This window comes from Schistocerca gregaria, chromosome 8 (assembly GCF_023897955.1).
Source record: "Schistocerca gregaria isolate iqSchGreg1 chromosome 8, iqSchGreg1.2, whole genome shotgun sequence".
Taxonomy (NCBI): domain Eukaryota; kingdom Metazoa; phylum Arthropoda; class Insecta; order Orthoptera; family Acrididae; genus Schistocerca; species Schistocerca gregaria.
Window position 1 is genome coordinate 290,471,825 of NC_064927.1, and position 18,934 is coordinate 290,490,758.

The following is an 18,934-nucleotide window of genomic DNA, read 5'->3' on the forward strand; positions in this document are numbered from 1 at the left end:
TAGATTCAAAGTTGCCTTTCCCATGAACAATAACTTACAAAGAAAATCTCATCCCCAATCTCAAGTCCACAGTTGCTCTGATACATAATTCAGAAGTGTATAAAATTGCTTGTGGTACAGGTCCCATTTATTACATAGGACAAACTGGAAGGTCTTTTAGTGTCAGGTACACAGAACATTTGCTGGGGAAAAAAGGCACTAATGTAAACAGTTCCACTTTTACTGATCTCCTGCTAATTTCTGAACACAGTCTGAAACACGTTTAAGAAATTTCCATTTTACATAGAGAAAGGAAAGGTCATAGACTCAATGTAATTGAAGAGCATATTTCTATGAATGATGGAGTCATCCTCAAGGGACAGTTGCAACTATGTAACAAAAATTTTTTCATTGCTTTCAATCCACTGCTCACAGAATTTTGATTCCTCTATTTTTTTACTAAATTTTTCCTGTGTCTGGTTTCAAAACATTATTTCCTTCTAATCTCATAGATATGTGCTGCTAAAGTTGCTTTCATGCATATATTTTCTGGATTGCACAGCTGGTTGTAAAATTTCTTCTCTGTCATTCTGCCCTTTACGTAATACTAATTTCTGTAAACCCTAGCAGATGGCTCTATTATACTTAATCTGCTTAAATACTGGGTAATTTCAAAATGACATTAAGCTCTCTTTATATTTTGCTTTTTATAATTAACTGTCATCTTTTTTTCAATTATTTCTCTTATAATGTTTCAAATAGGCACATGTTACTGTCTGCGCCTGATAGGCAGCACAACTTGTATTGCTTTCTTGGCAGCAATGTAAGCCATTGGGCCAATCAGTCTGATGATGTTCTCAGCTGGGTACAATGCTTAGTTTTACTTTTGACTTGAGCATAGCTGCTCAAAATTCTGACTATTGTTTTTTAGTAATGTAATTTTATGTAAGTAACCTATGTGCATCATGAAAATTGTTATCTTGGTTAACATGTTTTTTTGTCATACCTATTTTTTTTATATAAAATCCAGGATGGAATGCAACAATATTAGAGAAGGAAAGTTGCTATTCACCATATAGCAGAGATGCAGAGTCGCGACAAACACAACAAAAAGATTTACACAATTATAGCTTTTGGCCATTAAGGCCTTTGTCAGCAACAGACACACATACACACACACACACACACACACACACACAATCTGCAGTTTCAGACAACTAAAACCACACTGCAAGCACCAGTGCATGATGGGAGTGGCGACTGAGTGGGGGTAAGGAGGAGGCTGGGGTGGGGAGGGGGACGGACAGTATGTTGAGGGTGGCGGACAGTGTATGCTGCAGTTTAGACGGAAGGCAGGAGAGAAGGTGGGGAGGGCGGGCGGGGGGTAATGGGTGTAGCAGTGAAATGATGGCTGTGTAGTGCTGGAATGGGAACAGGGAGGGGGCTGCATGGGTGAGGACAGTGACTAATGAAGGTTGAGGCCAGGAGTGTCACAGGAATGTAGGATGTATTGCAGGGAACATTCTCACCTGTGCGATTCAGAAAAGCTGGTGTTAGTGGGAGGGATCCAGATGGCACAGGCTGTGAAGCAGTTATTGTGATGAGGGATATCATGTTGACAGCATGTTCAGCAACACCGTGTTCCACTCGTTCTTTGGCCACAGTTTGTTGGGGGTCATTCATGTGGACAGACAGCTTGTCAGTTGTCATGCCTACATAGAATGCAGTACAGTGGTTTCAGCTTCGCTTGTAAATCACATGACTGATTTCACAGGTAGCCCTGCCTCTGATGGGAAAGGTGATGTTAGTGACCAGACTGGAGTAGGTGGTTGGTGGTAGGAAGATGTATGGGATAGGTCTTACATCTAGGTCTATTGCAGGGGAATGAGTCATGAGGTAAGGGATTGGGAGCAGGGGTTGTGTAAGGATGGATGGGCACACTGTTTAGGTTTGATGGACAGGAGAATATTGCTGTAGGAGCAGTGGGAAGGATAGTGGGCAGGGCATTTCTCATATCAGGACATGATAAGAGATAATCGAAACCCTGGCGGAGAATGTAATTCAGTTGCTCCAGTCCTGGATGGTACTGAGTTAGGAGGGGAATGCTCCTCTGTGGCTGGACTGAGGGACTCGGGAGGTGGTGGGAGACTGGAAAGACAAGGCACAAGAGATTTGTTTTTGTACAAAGTTGGGAGGATAATTACTGTCAGTGAAGGCTTCAGTGAGACACTCGGTATGCAATACAACCTATGTTAACATAACAATCCTGGCCTCAACCTTTGTTGGTCACTGTCCAAACCCATCCAGCCCCCTCCCATTTCCCCTTCCAGCACTACACAGCTGCCATTTCACCGCCATACCCAATATCTTAATTTCATTTATTCCTCTCCTTTCTGTTACTTACCCCCCCCCCCCCCCCCCCCCACCTTCTCTCCTACTGTCAGCACTTCACTGTCCACCAACCGCACCATACTATTTCTCCCCCTCTCCACGCCAGCCTCCTCTTACCTCCACCCAGTCCCCAATCCCATCGTGCACTGCTGCTGCTGCTCGCAATGTGTTTTCAGTAGTTTGAGACTGCAGGCGTATGTGCAAGTTGTGTTTCCATGAATGTGTGTGTGCGCATGTGTGTATGTGTATGTGTGTGTACTGCTGACAAATGCCGTAATGGCTGAAAGCTGTAATTGTGTGAATCTTTTTGTTTTGCCTACCGCGACTCAGCATCTTCGCTATATGGTGAGTAGCAACTTTCATTCTCTAATACTGTTGATTTTTTGTGTATTATTTTATAGGATTTAGCAACTGTTCATACCGATGAAGATGTCAAAACCTATGTTAATGTACCTAACATTTATGTGCAACCTGTTGGCTGTTTAAACTCATATTGAAACTAATCAATGGTTGGTGAATAACAGCCATGTTCTAAATTTTTATTAGAAAGTAACACCTGAGATCACTGTCAGTGTCACCATCGCCAGCTCAAGTTAATATTATTTGCAAATGGAAGCCTGTCAGGTGTGTTCATATTTGTACCAACATACATTAAAATTACTATAATTGGTATTTCAGCGTGGGACCTATACACAAAAATCAAGACTAAAAGCAACACTTCACCTGTAGATAAATGATGGGCAATCCACAAGCACTCTTAACCCTTTGACTGCTGTGGACGAGTTAACTCGACATGCCTCGCCATTCCCCTGGCGTGCCTGATGTGTTTACTTACAGCCTTGGATCTTACCTACAGTGTTAAGGACATGTTTACGCGTCCCACGCCACTGGCCTCCCACTACTAGGGACGAGTTTAGGCGCACTGAGTCACAGTTACCAGAGCGCTACGCTCGTGTATACACACAGAGCTGTCTTTCTGCCCTGCTCTTCTAGTAGCTGTTCAGTGGTATGACTGTGTAGTTTGAGAGTGCATATATCTTTGTTGTTGTGTTCGCTCTTTGCAGAATTCGACTTAGATTCCTGCATTTTCGTCAGTTTTTATGTTTTCTACGCGTTGTTAGCCAATATTGAAAATTAAACTCATTGTTCTGAGAAGGATGGGGGGCTTAAAATTTGTTGTTCGAATGATACTGGCTTTGAAACATTAATAGAAAACGATATTTGAAAACGAAGTTTCGAATACACCCTGCTTTCATCTTTAAATAAAAAAATCAACATCTTTTTAACTAATTTGTAGACTATTGGAAAATAGTAGGGGAATAAATTTTTTTAATTCCTTATCATTGTGCAGTCAATCTATTGCACTTTAAATTTCATTTTCATCATGCGTTCACACTACTAGATATGTTGACCTGATGTTTACATTGTTTTCAGGCCTGATTTCCGTGCCCAACTTTCATTCTAGTTGTACAGCTTGGTATGTTTTATGGAGAATAGTATTTTACCAAAATTGGAACGAAAATACCGCATTTTGACGTTTTTACAATATCTTCAAATTTTTGCTTAATTCACTCAGTACTGAAAAGTGCTATGGAAATGAAACTTTACATTTAAGAACCTTGTGTTGTTAGGTTACTACATGTCAAGTTTCATGTTCATCATAGCATTAGTTCAGGAGATGCAAGAAGCCAACTTTCAAAATTTTTTCGGGCGCCTATTTTTTTGGCCGATTTACCTACAATTTTCTGGCTCAATATGGCTCACAAAATTCTTTTTGTTATTATTCTTAAGAGGAAACATACAGTTGTACACGATGGCCAAATTTTATTTCTTTACAAAAACTATTGCCCGAGATATTACAGCTCAAATTCACCAAAAATTCACGCTGGCTCTGCACAAGTCGTATTCAGCCGAGAAATATTCAGCACAGAGAGGGTTGAGCAGCACGAGCCGATCCGGTCCCGGAGGCGGCTCCGAGAGACAGGCACGCCGTGCAGGTAGATTGATTATGCAGCATGCCGCAGCGCCTCAGCGCGCCAAGCATGTGGCACGCCTTCAGTAGTAAAAGGGTTAAAAATGTACACTTTTGTGGTCTGTTCTTCTAGTCTCTCTCTCTCTCTCTCTCTCTCTCTCTCTCTCTCTCTCTCTCTCTCTCTCTCTCGACTGCAGGCACATTGACCACAGAGCCAATCAACAGCATTGGTTTCATACCTCCATTATTTATTACTATCGTCTTTCACTGACAGTGATTGATTTTTTATCCTAAAAGTGCTCCAGAACACCATCTATGTACTCCACAAAAAACAGCTAGCTAGACAATATGTGTAATAATATGGGATTAGTGAATGAGGAGGCAGATGAGAACGGGTTTTATTGTGACACATAACAAAGTGATAATAGATGTAATACAAACGTAAATATGGGGAAGGAAGAAGGAAACTGGCCATATCCCTTTCAAAGGAACCATCCTGGCCTTTGCATTAAGTGCTTTAGGGAAACTGCTGCAAATTAAATTCTGGATGGTCAGATAGAAATTCGAACTGACATCTTATTGCAAGCAAATCCAGTGTGCTTAACACTGCACTAACCCTTTTAGTGATAAACTAAAACCAGTGGCACAATTCAACAATTCAGTGTCTGCACCTCCTCTTAGAAACAGTTTAAACCATTGCCTACAGTGTTAGGCCCCTGACATCAACATCATGCCAATTTATCTGGCCCTTTCTTATCTGATATGTGGTCAGTCTGTGTTGATATAATGATGCAGCTCCCTTATGTTAAAAAAAAAAATATATAGTCAACATTAGCAGAAGAAACTACTCATGCCTCAGCACATGCTTTCAGCATTGAAGAACTACCAAGGATCACTGTTTTTTACAATAGACTGCAAGACAGATACCCTCACTGGAGAGTTTCTGTAAAGTTTGGAAGGTAGGAGACGAGGTACTGGCAGAAGTGAAACTGTGAGGACGGGGCGTGAGTCATGCTTGGGTAGCTCAGACGGTAGAGTACTTGCCCGCGAAAGGCAAAGGTCCCAAGTTCGAGTCTCAGTTTGGCACACAGTTTTAATCTGCCAGAAAGTTTCATATCAGCACACACTCCGCTGCAGAGTGAAAATCTCATTCTGGACAGATACTATCCATTCATCAACTTCTGTGCTCAATGGTTTTCAGTGCCCTGCCACAGCCCCTTCACATCCATCCTCCAACAGTGCAGTCACAAAGTCCACACTAACATTAAAGACATAGGGCAAGAAATTTCTACTAGGCAAACTGTAACGCAGCATTAACAATATTCTTAAGTACATACTTCTCAATGTTATTCAGTGGTCAGAGTGCAGCAAAATTACACCTTGAATGTCAGCTGATGACAACAGTTCACATCCTACAACTGGAGCAGCAGCTGTAACTTTCACAAATACAGCATGCATTCCAGTCACAGAATTCGGTTCCCATCTACAGCTGTAGTTGTCAGTTCCATGTCCTTGGTACCATCATTAGACACTAAGGTGCAACCATGAATATTATGCATATTTCAGCAGGTGGTGTTCACTAACCAGATTTGCACTCACCAACACTTTACACAAATTGAGCCAGTTTTGTAGCTATCAATAACAGCAATATATCTACTTATGACAGAGCCTGCATTTTTGATAGTTGCCATCAACACCAGTATTGGAGTACTTATGATCCCCAGAGGAGGAATTGGTAAGTCTCCCTCTGTGACACATACAGCATCATGATCAGAAGTGGAAGTAGCTCACATACCCATTCGACACATTACCACCAATGAAGATAGCCTCACTTTAGCCACCATACTAACACAGGGAGACTTTCTAGTTGCACCCAGATCCTTGAGGAGAAGGGTATTGTATCTCTGGTTATCAAGTAAATAGACACATATACCACGGAGTTATGAGACCATATCAGGTCTGCAGCTCTGCTAAGGATAGTGGTAGATATAAAAAAGAACAGGTCACACTCCACAGCCACTGGCTGTACTACTAGGGCACTTAATAAATGACAACTGAGGTTCAATTCAATAGTTCAGATCTAGCAGCCTTACAAAGATTCCACCTATCTCTTGCAGAACTAGTAGCCTACAGCGATGATCTGTGCTTCTGCAAAACTAGAACTGGCACACAGTCACAGGGATCACAAATCCATATTGGTGCTGAAAGGTGTACTTGAACCCCATGATAGACCAGGATTAGCATCTCCACTTATAACGAATAATACAATAATAAAGACAATAATAAAACAACAGTATATGAATCATCTGAGAATGGCTAATGTGCAGTTGCCTGTCGAGGTTGGCAGTGTCATACAAAGTAATTTAGGCTCGACTTCCAGCAGTATCTTGCATAATCACAGTTCAAAACACACCCACCCCACAGACATGCACACACATGCGTGCACACACACACACACACACACACACACACACACACACACCTCAAAGTGCCACACTGTAGTGTCCACACACAATAATAGTAATGGCAACAACAATGATAAAAAACAACATCTAACTGCCAATTACAGTTTGCACTCTGTTTTCAGTTACATCATCATGTCTCATTGTGTGTGTGTGTGTGTGTGTGTGTGTGTGTTTGCACTGTGTTTTCAGTTACATCATCAAGTCTCATCCTGTGTGTGTGTGTGTGTGTGTGTGTGTGTGTGTGAAAGAGATATTACCTGCCCAGCAGCACAACTACACAGTGAGTCATTACTCCTTTCATTATTTTATTTCAGTACTGTACTAGTATGTTTAATGTAAATGTCATTTACTCAGTAGACATTTGCTCAGCATGTGACTAATACAATATGTTGTTAACCTGAAGTCCATTCTCCACTGCCTAAAGTGTTGTCTGATTATGACCTGACAGAAAGCACTAACAACATTAATATTATAAATAAGTGCTCTTTTTTTTTACAATAAACACATTGCAGCCACTGTAGTTTCTTAAACATTATGTCTAAAAATATTCATCACTTACTTTTTTCCAGTAAATAAGTTCTTTGATTGATTACACAATCCATCTTTTATTTTAGGATCTAGACCACACGTGTTCAATATAGTGGAAGCAAACAGAAGTTCTTGAGGAAACATAATGAACCTACTTTGATGAGGAAACAAGAACTGGAGCCCTGACTACTTACTGTATTTTTAAGAACATTAGTAACAAGAGGATCTTGTTTTGCAATTCCAGCCAACAAATGTCTTGCAACTCGTAGCATCAATTCTCGGCCTGCTGGCTGAGAGGAAAATAATGATCCTACCAGTGCCACATGCAGCTTGCCCTCTTCTGGTGCACCCATCTGTAATTAAATTCAGAACTTATTTAGTATTAGCAATTAAATGGTGTTAAAGTGTTGCTGAAAAATTAGTTACAATTTCTAGTGAAAATCCTTATGCACTGATAAATAGTTGTAGGAGAGAGGAGGTTGAAGAGAGAGATTGACAAAAATAAGATTAAGAATTTGGTTTCATGAAGATATTTAATAAATTGTGCATACTGAAGGCAAATTTTCAAACTGTGTAATTTATGGAAAATTTCCACTTATAATGATAAGAATTTTGTTCATTCTGCATTCTTAGTTTATAATTTTAATGATTCACTGAACTCACATTGTGGAGAAAACTACTTTCAAATGTCAACAGATTAACATGCATAAATATAAGTTGAAAGACATACCTCATCAGTTATTCTTAATACACCATTCTGCATTTCTGCTTTGTCTGGATGCTGTAAACTCAGATACTGCAACTGCTGCATGAATGTATTCTGATCGGAATACCCTTGGACTGGAGCCACGTTCTCATTCAGACCAAAATCATAAATTCTTGACCAACGTCCAGGATTCAGTTCAGTGACCTCCGTTTTTTCAAGAGTAATATTAACTGTGCCAGATGAAGGTGCTTCAACTTGAATGGTTTTTGTGATGTAGCTAGAAGAGAACAGTTTATATATTGATTAATTAATTTTGCGTAAAAATGTTGCATCACCAATCAAAAACTTTAAACTGTGATTCATCATAATAGTTTCAATTTCAATTGACCATTGACAGACTCTTCATTCAATATAGCAGCTGTTGAAAATAACATTGTTAAAAGTAAAAGTAAATTTTAAAGAACTGTCATATTACTTTATTAACTACAATTGTTGGCTTCTGATGTAATGCAAATGTAGCTTTAAGGTTAGGGTATTAAATAACAATAAAAACATTCCAATGGCTGTTTATTTATTGGTTTCCCAGTGTATTTTTAAGCTAAATATTTACTAGAGGTACAGTCAGGATTTCATGAACGCAAGTTGAAAAACTCAAAGTAGTCCTTGAAAATGAGAATTTGGCACTCAGTTCTGAGTACAAGAAACTTATAATGACTAGAGATGGTTTATCATCATCATTAAGCAAGTGTTCTATGGCCTTTATTGCTTCTCACCACTCAACATCCATCTGCCCCTATCTTGTAGTGCTCTTGCAGTCATCACATCATTAAAATTTTCATACCATCTTCTAGATGGTTAGCTACACTTCATTCTCTCTGGGGTGGGGTGGGGCAGGGGGGGGGCAGTGGGGGGGACCAACAGAGCTATCTATGACAGGGTCATTCCTCAAGCCTCCCCCCCTCCCCCCCCCCCCTTTCACAAGATTTCTTAATGTAAATCTTCCATCTATGTGTGAGCAACCATGTCTGTCTCTTCTTTCTGTAACATTTCCTTTAGAATCTGACCATACAACAGTGCAATAGATGGCATCTCATTTATACTTAAATAATTATTGCAATCTGATCTATCACCCTTCTCACAGGTGGAGGTAATGCTGGCTTTCTTCCATTCATACAGCTCACAATCGACCATCAAGCACTTATTGTAGATATCAGTTTGTCTCGACTCATTTGGCAGTTATATTTTAGAGCCCAGTGCTTTATAATTTTTCACATTTTTTTATGGTATGCATAAGCACAAGAACTCAGTAGCAGTCGTTGCACAGTTAAAGGAAGAGATAAAACACATTTTTAGGAATAGGAACTAAGTTGAATATAATTAGGTTGCTAGGTTATACTGGAGCAACATCTGTGGCATTGAGGTGGTTCTCTCATCTTACTATCTTTTTGGATCTAGGATAGACAAGGAAAACACAACTTTATATTCTGCTTTACACTGACATTTATCAGTCTGTAAGACACACTGATTATGTGTAATAAAATTTGATAGATAAAAAAAAGTCTACTAGGAAGTGGAGACATGAGAAAACACACATACAGTTTAAAGAAATGTGCAATGTTTTTGAGCCAGTGGCTGCTTCTTCTGGCAGAAAGGAAAGGAAAAGGAAGAGGGGTAAAGGAAAAGGACTGGTGAGGTTTTGGAAATGACAAAGAGTTCAGAAAAGTCACCCAGAACCTTGTGTCAGGAGAAACTTATAAGAAAGGATGAGAAGAAAAGACTGATTGTTGATGACTGCTCTGGACGAGATTTGTTCATTCATCCTAAATGATAATTTGGCAGTAGTCATAACAATGCAGAAGGCCGAACAGTGTTTACGTAACAGCTGGTACACGAATTTGTCATTTCGCAGATGGCTCCCTCATTGATAGTATATGTTTTGCCAATTCAGGTGTGGTATTAAGTGGTGGCAAGAGGGTGCAAAAGGCAAGTCTAACATTGGGGATGATTGCAGGGGTAGCAGCCACAAGGTTTTGGGAAATGGCTGCAGAAGCAGCATAGGTACTGTTCTAGATGTGATGAGTAAAACGTCTGACAGAGTGAATCTCATTTCAGTGCATGATTTTAGGAAGGTATAAGCTTGTCAAAGTATCTGATGGTTGGTTGGGGAAGGAGACCAGACAGCGTGGTCATCGGTCTTATCGGATTAGGGAAGGACGGGGAAGCCCTTTCAGAGGAACCATCCCGGCATTTGCCTGGAATGATTTAGGGAAATCATGGAAAACCTAAATCAGGATGGCCGGACGCGGGATTGAACCATCGTCCTCCCAAATGCGAGTCCAGTGTCTAACCACTGCGCCGCCTCGCTCGGTGTCAAAGTATCTGATTGATACATTCAAGGCCAGGATAGTACCAACTGACAAGACATGCACTCTTAAGTCATGTTTTTTTGTGAACCAACAATATAAGGATTGGATATGATGGCCTGAGAAATCTGCTTCTGAACAAAGCTGGTGAAGTAACAAAGCCAGTGAAGGCTGAGATGAGAATGGTAATGTATTGCTGTAAAGAGTCTGCATCTGAACAAATATGTTTGCCTTGAATGCTGAGGCTGTATGGGAGGGAACATTTGACAGAGAAAGGATGGAAACTGTCACAATGTAAGTACTTTTGTTTGTTAGTAGATGTAATATGAACAGAAGAGTGTTGCTGGCCTTCAGTGAGGATGAGATAAACATTAAGGAAAGTGGCATGAGATTTGGAATACGACCACATGAAATTTATTTAGGAATGTGTATTTAGAGTGTCCAGGAATTGTAACAGCTTAGCATCACTATGAGTCCATATAGCAAAGATGTCATAAACATAACTAAAACAAATGAGGGGTTGAAGGCTTATGGATCCCTGGAAGAACCTCCAAAAGACCCATGAAAAGTCTTTTTGTCCCCCTGCTTCTTATTTGCCACTCCCATCATCTCCAATATTCAAAACCTTCCTCTCTTGCCATGATGAATCCTATCACGTACTATATTCAGTCTCAACCTTTTGCCTGACATTCTGGTTCGAGGTAGCGGTCATCTGTGTGTATGGCATGCCTATTTGCTGAATATGTGAGGTTTTCTTTTCCTTTCTGAAGAAGGCTTTGGCCAGAAGCTTAAGGGGAAAAAGTCTTTTCATAGCGCCTGTCTGTCACGCAGTCTTTACGGTGAGTAGCGCTCTATTCTTTTCGTAGTATTGTTGATATTCCAACCTGGATTTTCCATTGTCTGACATTGTGAAGCAAGTTATTGCTGACCAAAAGCCCTGTGCTTTAGTGTCAGGTTGATGTGTTTCCTTGCAGTCATAACTTTTGATTCTCATTTTGGTGGTGCCAACCAGCATCACTACAGAATCCAAATAAGTGGCGCAACATTAGTGTTGCCCATCGTGGCACCACTACCCAGATGGCGCTTTGCTGTCAGAAGTGCCCTCTGATGAGATCCGACCTGACTCCTGGATATAAGCAGGCATAAGGCTGCTCTGCAGCAGTTGTGATGTGATTGGTGAGGCATGTTTCTGGAGTTCATACTGCAGACTCTGGCTGTTATTGGCAGAACTCTTATGCTAACTCCATTAGTTTCATGTGTAACGCACTTTTATAAAACCCATAAAATCCGAAGTCAGCACATAGTATCTTCAGAGGACATGTAGAGTAAACTTGCTTCATATTTTGTATTGCACATTTGTCACATATAGCTTTCCTCACATAATCTATATGTTGTGATAGTGCCACGACATTTAACAGTGCCTCCATGACAGTACGCGCAAACGCGGATAGAGGTGCTCCGCAAATCGGCTGAGCACGGGAGCGCCACCTAGCTACGAACGGCACGGCAGTCGAATACGAGAGACTGAGTTGTAATCATGTGATCAGCTATTTTTTCTAAGAGAGAGTGTTGAATATCCACGCAATTATTGTGATTAAAGGTTATAACACTTTTTGGCGACGAGGTCGGGATATTTTCACTGCGTTGTGGATTTGCGTGTTCGTGACGGGGCAGACATGGAACAGCTTATGCAAGCACTCATTGAACAACAAACACAGCTGACGGCCACTATTTAGGCTCAACAAACACAGCTGACGACAGCGATTCAGGCGTTGTCGACGTTGCTTACTCATTGTCTGTCTTCCTCTTCTCGGCCTCCATTCCCTCCTTACGACAAGGCCACTGAAGACTGGGAGGATTATGAGAAGTGTTTGCGGCAACACTTCTTGGCATTCGGCGTCGTTGACGCTCCTATGTGTAAGTCGTTATTTCTATCTTGGATTTCCCCTCGAGTCTATCAGCTGCTATCTCAGTTAGCCCCTCTGCGGGAACCTGCCTCCCTGTCCTTCCAAGAAATGTGTGACATATTGTCTGACTATTATCGAAAAAACACTCACGTCGTTGCCACCCGTGTGGTGTTCTACCAGTGTCGTAAACAGCCCCATCAATCTTACCGGGCTTGGGCGGCGGAACTACACGATCTGAGTAGGAAAAGTCAGTTTGTCACGGACACACATCACGAGTCTTATGCTGATTCAATGGTTAGGGATGCTATTCTACGGCTTGCTCCTGATAAAGAAGTTCGGCAACGTGCCCTACAACTGCCAAACCCGTCGTTGTCGGAAGTTCTAAGCATCGCTCAATCCTTTGAAGTGTCTCATGCTGCTGGCGCGCAAATAGACACGTGGTGTGATGTAGGCGCTGTACAGTCAACTCTCGACATGGGCAGTTTGCCTGTTTCAAAGGAGAACGACGATGTGGCGGTGGTTCACTTGCGTCAACAACGTCGCGCTGGGCCACAACGCTCGCAGCGAAACCAGCAACCACAGAAGCCGGTTCGTTCCGCACTTCCTTCTTGCCCCCGTTGTTTCGTACAGCACGACAGGGCAGCGTGTCCAAAACGTTTGGCCATGTGTAATTCATGTAGGAAAAAAGGCCACATTGCTTCTGTGTGTCAGTCCCCTAAAGTTCCTGTGGACGAGGACGAGGTGTCGGACATGGATGTTCACTTTGTGCTTTCTCAAACAAATAAGTTGTTTGTTACTGTTCATGTTCTGGATAAAGACATCCGCATGCAAGTGGACACTGGCTCTGCAGTAACTCTGATTAATTCTCGCACATATTTGGCGTTGGGCTCCCCTCCTATGTCTCCAGTTACGCGAAATCTGAGGACTTATAATAAACAGAAAATTCCTATCATGGGCCAGTTTGATGCTTCCACTGCCTACAAGTCTGTTGTTCGACCCCTCACGTTTTATGTGGTGGATCATGCGGGCACTGAAAACCTGTTCAGTTATTATGCTTTCCAGTTGTTCGGGTTCTCCATTGATGATGATGTGCACCTCTTATCTGAGGATATTCCGTATCAACAGCTGGATGGATTGTGTTCTGAATTTTCGTCCGTGTTCTCTGCTGGTCTGGGTTGTGCCAAGGATTTTGAAGCCCACATTACTCTTAAACCTACGGCTCGCCCTAAGTTTTTCCGGGCACGCCCTATTCCGGTGGCATTGCGTGCACCTGTCAAGGCTGAGCTAGACAGGTTAACAGCTTCAGGGATTCTCCTTCCGGTTACCTCCAGCGAATGGGCATCGCCGATCGTGGTGGTTTCTAAACCAAATGGGAGTCTGCGATTGTGTGGTGACTTTAAAGCCACTGTCAACACTCAGAGCCTCATTGACACTTATCCTCTTCCCCGTCCTGAGAAGTTGTTTACCAAGCTCGCTGGGGGCCAGTTCTTTTCCAAACTTGACTTATTGGAGACGTACCATCAGTTGCCGTTGGACGCTACTTCCAAGGAATAGCTCGTTATAAACACTCCTTGTGAGTTGTATCAGTACCAGCGGTTACCATTTGGTGTTGCTAGCGCACCGGCCATTTTTCAGTGGTTTTTGGAACAGCTCACAGCTTCCGTTCCCGGCTGCATAAACTATCTGGATGACATTGTTGTCACGGGGGCCTCCACTGAGGAGCACCTTTGTAATTTACGTTCACTGTTTTGGGTTTTGCATTCGGCTGGGTTGAGATGCAATCTGGACAAGTCACAGTTCTTCCAACCCTCCATTGAGTATCTTGGTTTCCACTTGTCCCGTGAGGGTATATGTCCTCTACGTCAGCACGTTGCGGCCATTAACGCTCTACCCCGGCCATCTACGGTCAAAGAACTTCAGGCGTTTCTAGGCAAGATTGCTTATTATCACAAATTCATTCCATCCACAGCGGCAGTAGGTTATTGTCTGCATCTGCTGTTACGCAAAAACGTCCCCTTCTGTTGGTCTGACAGGTGTGAGCAGGCTTTTGTCCGCCTGAAGGCTCATTTGCAGTCGGTGCCTTGTCTTGCCACATTCCATCCGGGTCAGCACTTGGTTCTGGCGACTGACGCGTCACATTATGGCCTAGGGGCTGTTCTCGCTCATCGGTATGAGGATGGGTTGGAATGACCCATCGCCTATGCTTCCAAGACCCTCAACGAGGCGCAATGGCGTTACTCTCAAATCGAAAAGGAGGCGCTCGCTATCATTTATGCTCTAAAAAAATTCAGCGTTTTTTTGTATGGTTCTAAGTTTCACCTCATCACCGACCACAAACCGCTGGTCTCCCTGTTCAGCCCATCGGTGTCGCTTCCGGATAAGGCGGCTCACCGCCTGCAACGTTGGGCCTTATACTTGTCTCGTTTTCATTATGAGATTCACTATCACCCCACGGCCCAGCACGCCAACGCTGACGCACTGTCGCGATTGCCGCTGGGCCCCGACCCTGTTTTCGATTGTGATGAACTCCTCTGTTTCCACATTGATGAGGAAGAACGTCGTGCGGTCGAGGGCTTTCCACTTACAGGTTCGCAGGTCACGTCGGCTACTGCGCGGGACCCGGTCCTGCGTCGGGTGGTCGGTTTTGTTCAATGGGGTTGGCCGGACATCGGATCCCCTTCGCAACTACCATGCATTGCGCCTTCGTCTGTCTGTTCGTGATGGTGTTGTTCTTCTGGCCACGGATGGCGCATCTCCACGGGTCGTGGTGCCAGCCTCTCTTCGCAAAGATGTTCTCAAACTGTTGCACAGAAGGCCATTGGGGTATTTCTCGGACTAAGTCCCTGGCCCGCAGGCACGTTTATTGGCCCGGTATTGATTCGGACATCACCCATATGGTTGCTGCATGTGGCCAGTGTGCTCAACAACTGGCGGCACCTCGTACAATGCCCTCTCCGTGGCTTGATCCAGCTCAGCCATGGGAACGGGTGCACGCCGACTTTGCCGGCCCCTTCCTCGGTACTTATTGGCTACTGTTGATTGACGCCTTCTCGAAGTTTCCGTTTGTTGTTAGATGTCCATCACCAACCACTGCGGCGACGACGCTGGCTTTGTCCAAAATCTTTGCGCTATAAGGTCTTCCATCCACGATCGTCACGGACAATGGCCCTCAGTTCTCTTCGCAGGCCTTCCGTGATTTTTGTACTGGACAAGGGAATCATCATGTTACAGCACCTCCCTTCCATCCGTAATCGAATGGGGAGGTCAAGCGCCTTGCCCGCACTTTCAAATGCCAGATGAAAAAATTCCTTAGTGATTTTTCCACAGATGACGCTCTGCTGCTATTTCTGAGTTCTTATCGCTTCACGCCTCTGGGTGATCGCAGCCCTGCTGAACTCTTGCATGGCCGCCAACCACGCACTCTACTGCACCTGCTTCACGCTGTCAGGCCTTGTGCTGTGTCCCCTAGTGCGAGAAAATACTCGGTGGGCGCCGACGTGTGGGCACGAGGGTATGGATCTCGCCCTAAATGGATTCCAGGGGTGGTCAAGGCTCTTCGCGGCCGCCGGATTTGTGAAATCCGTACGAGCGACGGCACGGTTGTTCGCCATTATGACCAGACCAGCCTGAGAAGCCAGTCCTGTCACTGCTGCCGATCTACCGTCCGTGTTGATGCAGCCGACATCGCTGCCACTTCCGAGTATGCCGGAACCGGCCCCAGTCGTGACGCCGCCTTCTCCGGGACCCATCTCGCTGGAGCACACTCCCAGGTCCATGACACCTATGGATGCTGGTCCGGAGTTTTCACCCATCATCTCATCCAGGAGGCACGTTCCACGCACGAGCTTCCGTCCTGGACATTTTCGACCATACTCTCATGTCTCTGTCCATGTCTCCAAGGAAATGAATGTGTTTTTTTTTTTTTTTTTTTTTCAAGGGGGGAAAAGTGTTGTGATAGTGTCACGACATTTAACAGTGCCGCCACGACAGTACGCGCAAACGGCGATAGAGGCGCTCTGCAAATCGGCTGAGCGCGGGAGCGCCACCTAGCTACGAACGGCGCCGGCCGCATGTCACGGCACGGCAGTCGAATACGAGAGACTAAGTTGTAATCATGTGATCAGCTATTTTTTCTAAGAGAGAGTGTTGAATATCCACGCAATTATTGTGATTAAAGGTTATAACACTATAGTCTTCAAAGTCAAACATTTAAAACTGTCCAAGTACGAAGGTCTTGATATTCTTACATTTATTTTACACTTGTTAAACACCACACATATATCTGTAAAATTAATATCTGGATGTTTCCCTTCAAACAGAAAGTTACTTTCTTTTTTAAAACAATTTTACAGGTTATTTCTCCTACGTCTATTTTAGTTGTACTGCAAAACATAATGATGATAGTTTAAAAAAAAAAATTAAAAATCCTCAGTTTATTTGCCGGATACCAACAAGAACAAAAGATGAGGCACTGATTGCCCTCTCACACACATCTCAGCAGAAAAAATACATTAAAGAAGTGTTGCAGGGCAACTTCTACTACGGCTGCATGCCTTATTAATAGGGACCAGAGCATCTATTTTTGGCAAAATTCACATCTGATTTTTGTGAAAATCACATGTATTTTTGTAGAAATTTGCACCTATTTTCTTTGTCTGTAAATGATTAGATGCACAAATTTAAAAGGTTGTCATGCCACATTAGTGATGGAATGACTTATTAGTTCTTTGAAACTGACTGGAATGTTTGTTTTACAAAAACTTCAGCACCTTTTTCTTTCAAAATGGCCTTTGTTTTCTTCTTTCGACTGTAATTAAGCTTTCAAAAATGATTGTTCTGTTGAAAAGCAGCAGCATTTACCCGCCAGTTAAGTGAATGTGTCTCCGATATAAGTTGTTTCTGGGCATTATTTGTCTTTTTCCACTCAATTTGAAGATCAAAAATTCTGCAGACAACTAATTTCGACCTTTTGTGGGCACTTATAGCCCTATGACCCATGATTAAGAATGCTACAGATAGAACTGACAAGGCACTTATCGTAGAAGTAGAACCAAACATACAGCAACTTGATTTTAATGTTACGAGAAGAATTTTGGCAGCATCAAAAAACATTACAGATTTTGTTTTCGAATCACTATAGTGCAGAGGGTGGGTGCTATAGACTATAGTCACAGATGGCCACGAACATAAACAGACTAGAATTTTGACCACCACAGGGGAAAGAGCTGTGCAAAGAAACAAACCCTGCCTCCATTTTGCTTGGCAGCAATCTACAGAAGAATTGGTACATTGTCACATGGTTTGCCAATCTCTTCTGGTGTTGTAAGGGCTGTAATCGCAATCTGTGATGGACTAGGACTAGCCACTTCACTTATTTCAAAAAAAGAAAAGAAAACAATGAGCAATGCATATCACAAAGCATTCGCAGACAGCTACTGTGCAATTGCCTGTTGAAATCAGCAGACCATTGTTATGACATATTTCGGGCCCGACCTATTGTGGTATTTGATGCAACTACAGTTCAAAACATCTGCTGTGTAATTTGCCAAGTTAAAGCCATCCACATTACACAATCTTTTGAGCTTTAGCTAATTAACAAACATACACATTTCTTTCTCATAAAATGCTAGGTCCCATGGCTGAGTACTATGTTGCATTACGCGATGTGTATCTTAGTCCATTCAGTCGACCACAAATGGCATGGTGCATTGACACATCGCTATGTTCGTACACTTTTTTTTGCAAGTAGGTTCTTGTTCACATTATCTTTCCAAATTGGGCTTCACCAGTAACTGCTAACATTTTTGACATTGTACAGAGAAAATAAAGCTATCACAAACTATCTCTAATACGTAACCCATCTGGATACAATTCACTATGAAACAGTAACTATTAAGTTTTCGCATTTTGAGGTAGAAGTCACATCTATTTCATATTTATTGCAAAATGCAAATTTTTCCAGTCCCTACTTATTAATAAATGAATAAAAAATATTGGATTTATACCAACAATCTTCACTTACCCAGGGGAGGACACACTTAGTGAATAGGTGCCTGGAGGCAGCAGGCGCCAGTAGTCACCATCAACAGCAGAGTGTACATCACGTAAAGCACCAATAGTTGGACTTGAAACAGTTATAGTAGCATTGCGAACCGGATCACCATTCTTGTCTAGAATAAATCCACTAACACCTTCATGAACCTTTGAAAAGAAGAAGTGAATTGAGGTTTTTGAGGAACAGGCATATTTTTCTTAATGAATCTGTTCAGTGTTTATCAAACATACAACACTTTTTTATTCTACTGTTTCAAATAAAACAGAAGTGACATTATGAGGAAACACTTCCTAAATCTCTGATTGGAGCAACATAATATGAGAAGGAAAGAACAACTCATTATTCTGTACCTCCTAATCTGGATTCTATTTATCCCTTTCCCTCCCTCTCCTAACTGGGAGCTGTGCCTCCTTAATGGAAGCAATGACATGTTCAAATGTTTCTTTATAACTTCAAAAAAATTTGAGTGGGATTCCATTTTTCTAAAACAGAAAATATACTATAATAGATAAAACTATAAAAAATGAGAAAGAGACAGTCATGAAATAGTATCAACTGTGAACTACCT

General features: G+C 42.5%; 1 protein-coding gene across 1 annotated transcript in view; it reads right to left on the minus strand.

Moving 5' to 3' along the window:
* The window catches only part of LOC126285149 (carboxypeptidase D-like), a 225,740-nt gene that overhangs the window by 96,824 nt on the left and 109,982 nt on the right, over window positions 1–18,934 (minus strand). Inside the window, exons 11-13 of the mRNA XM_049984464.1 lie at window positions 18,334–18,512; window positions 8,066–8,318; window positions 7,530–7,688 (exon numbers count right to left, since the gene is read on the minus strand). Of these exons, the coding sequence (XP_049840421.1) occupies window positions 7,530–7,688; window positions 8,066–8,318; window positions 18,334–18,512 (591 nt within the window). The remainder of the gene's footprint in view (window positions 1–7,529; window positions 7,689–8,065; window positions 8,319–18,333; window positions 18,513–18,934) is intronic.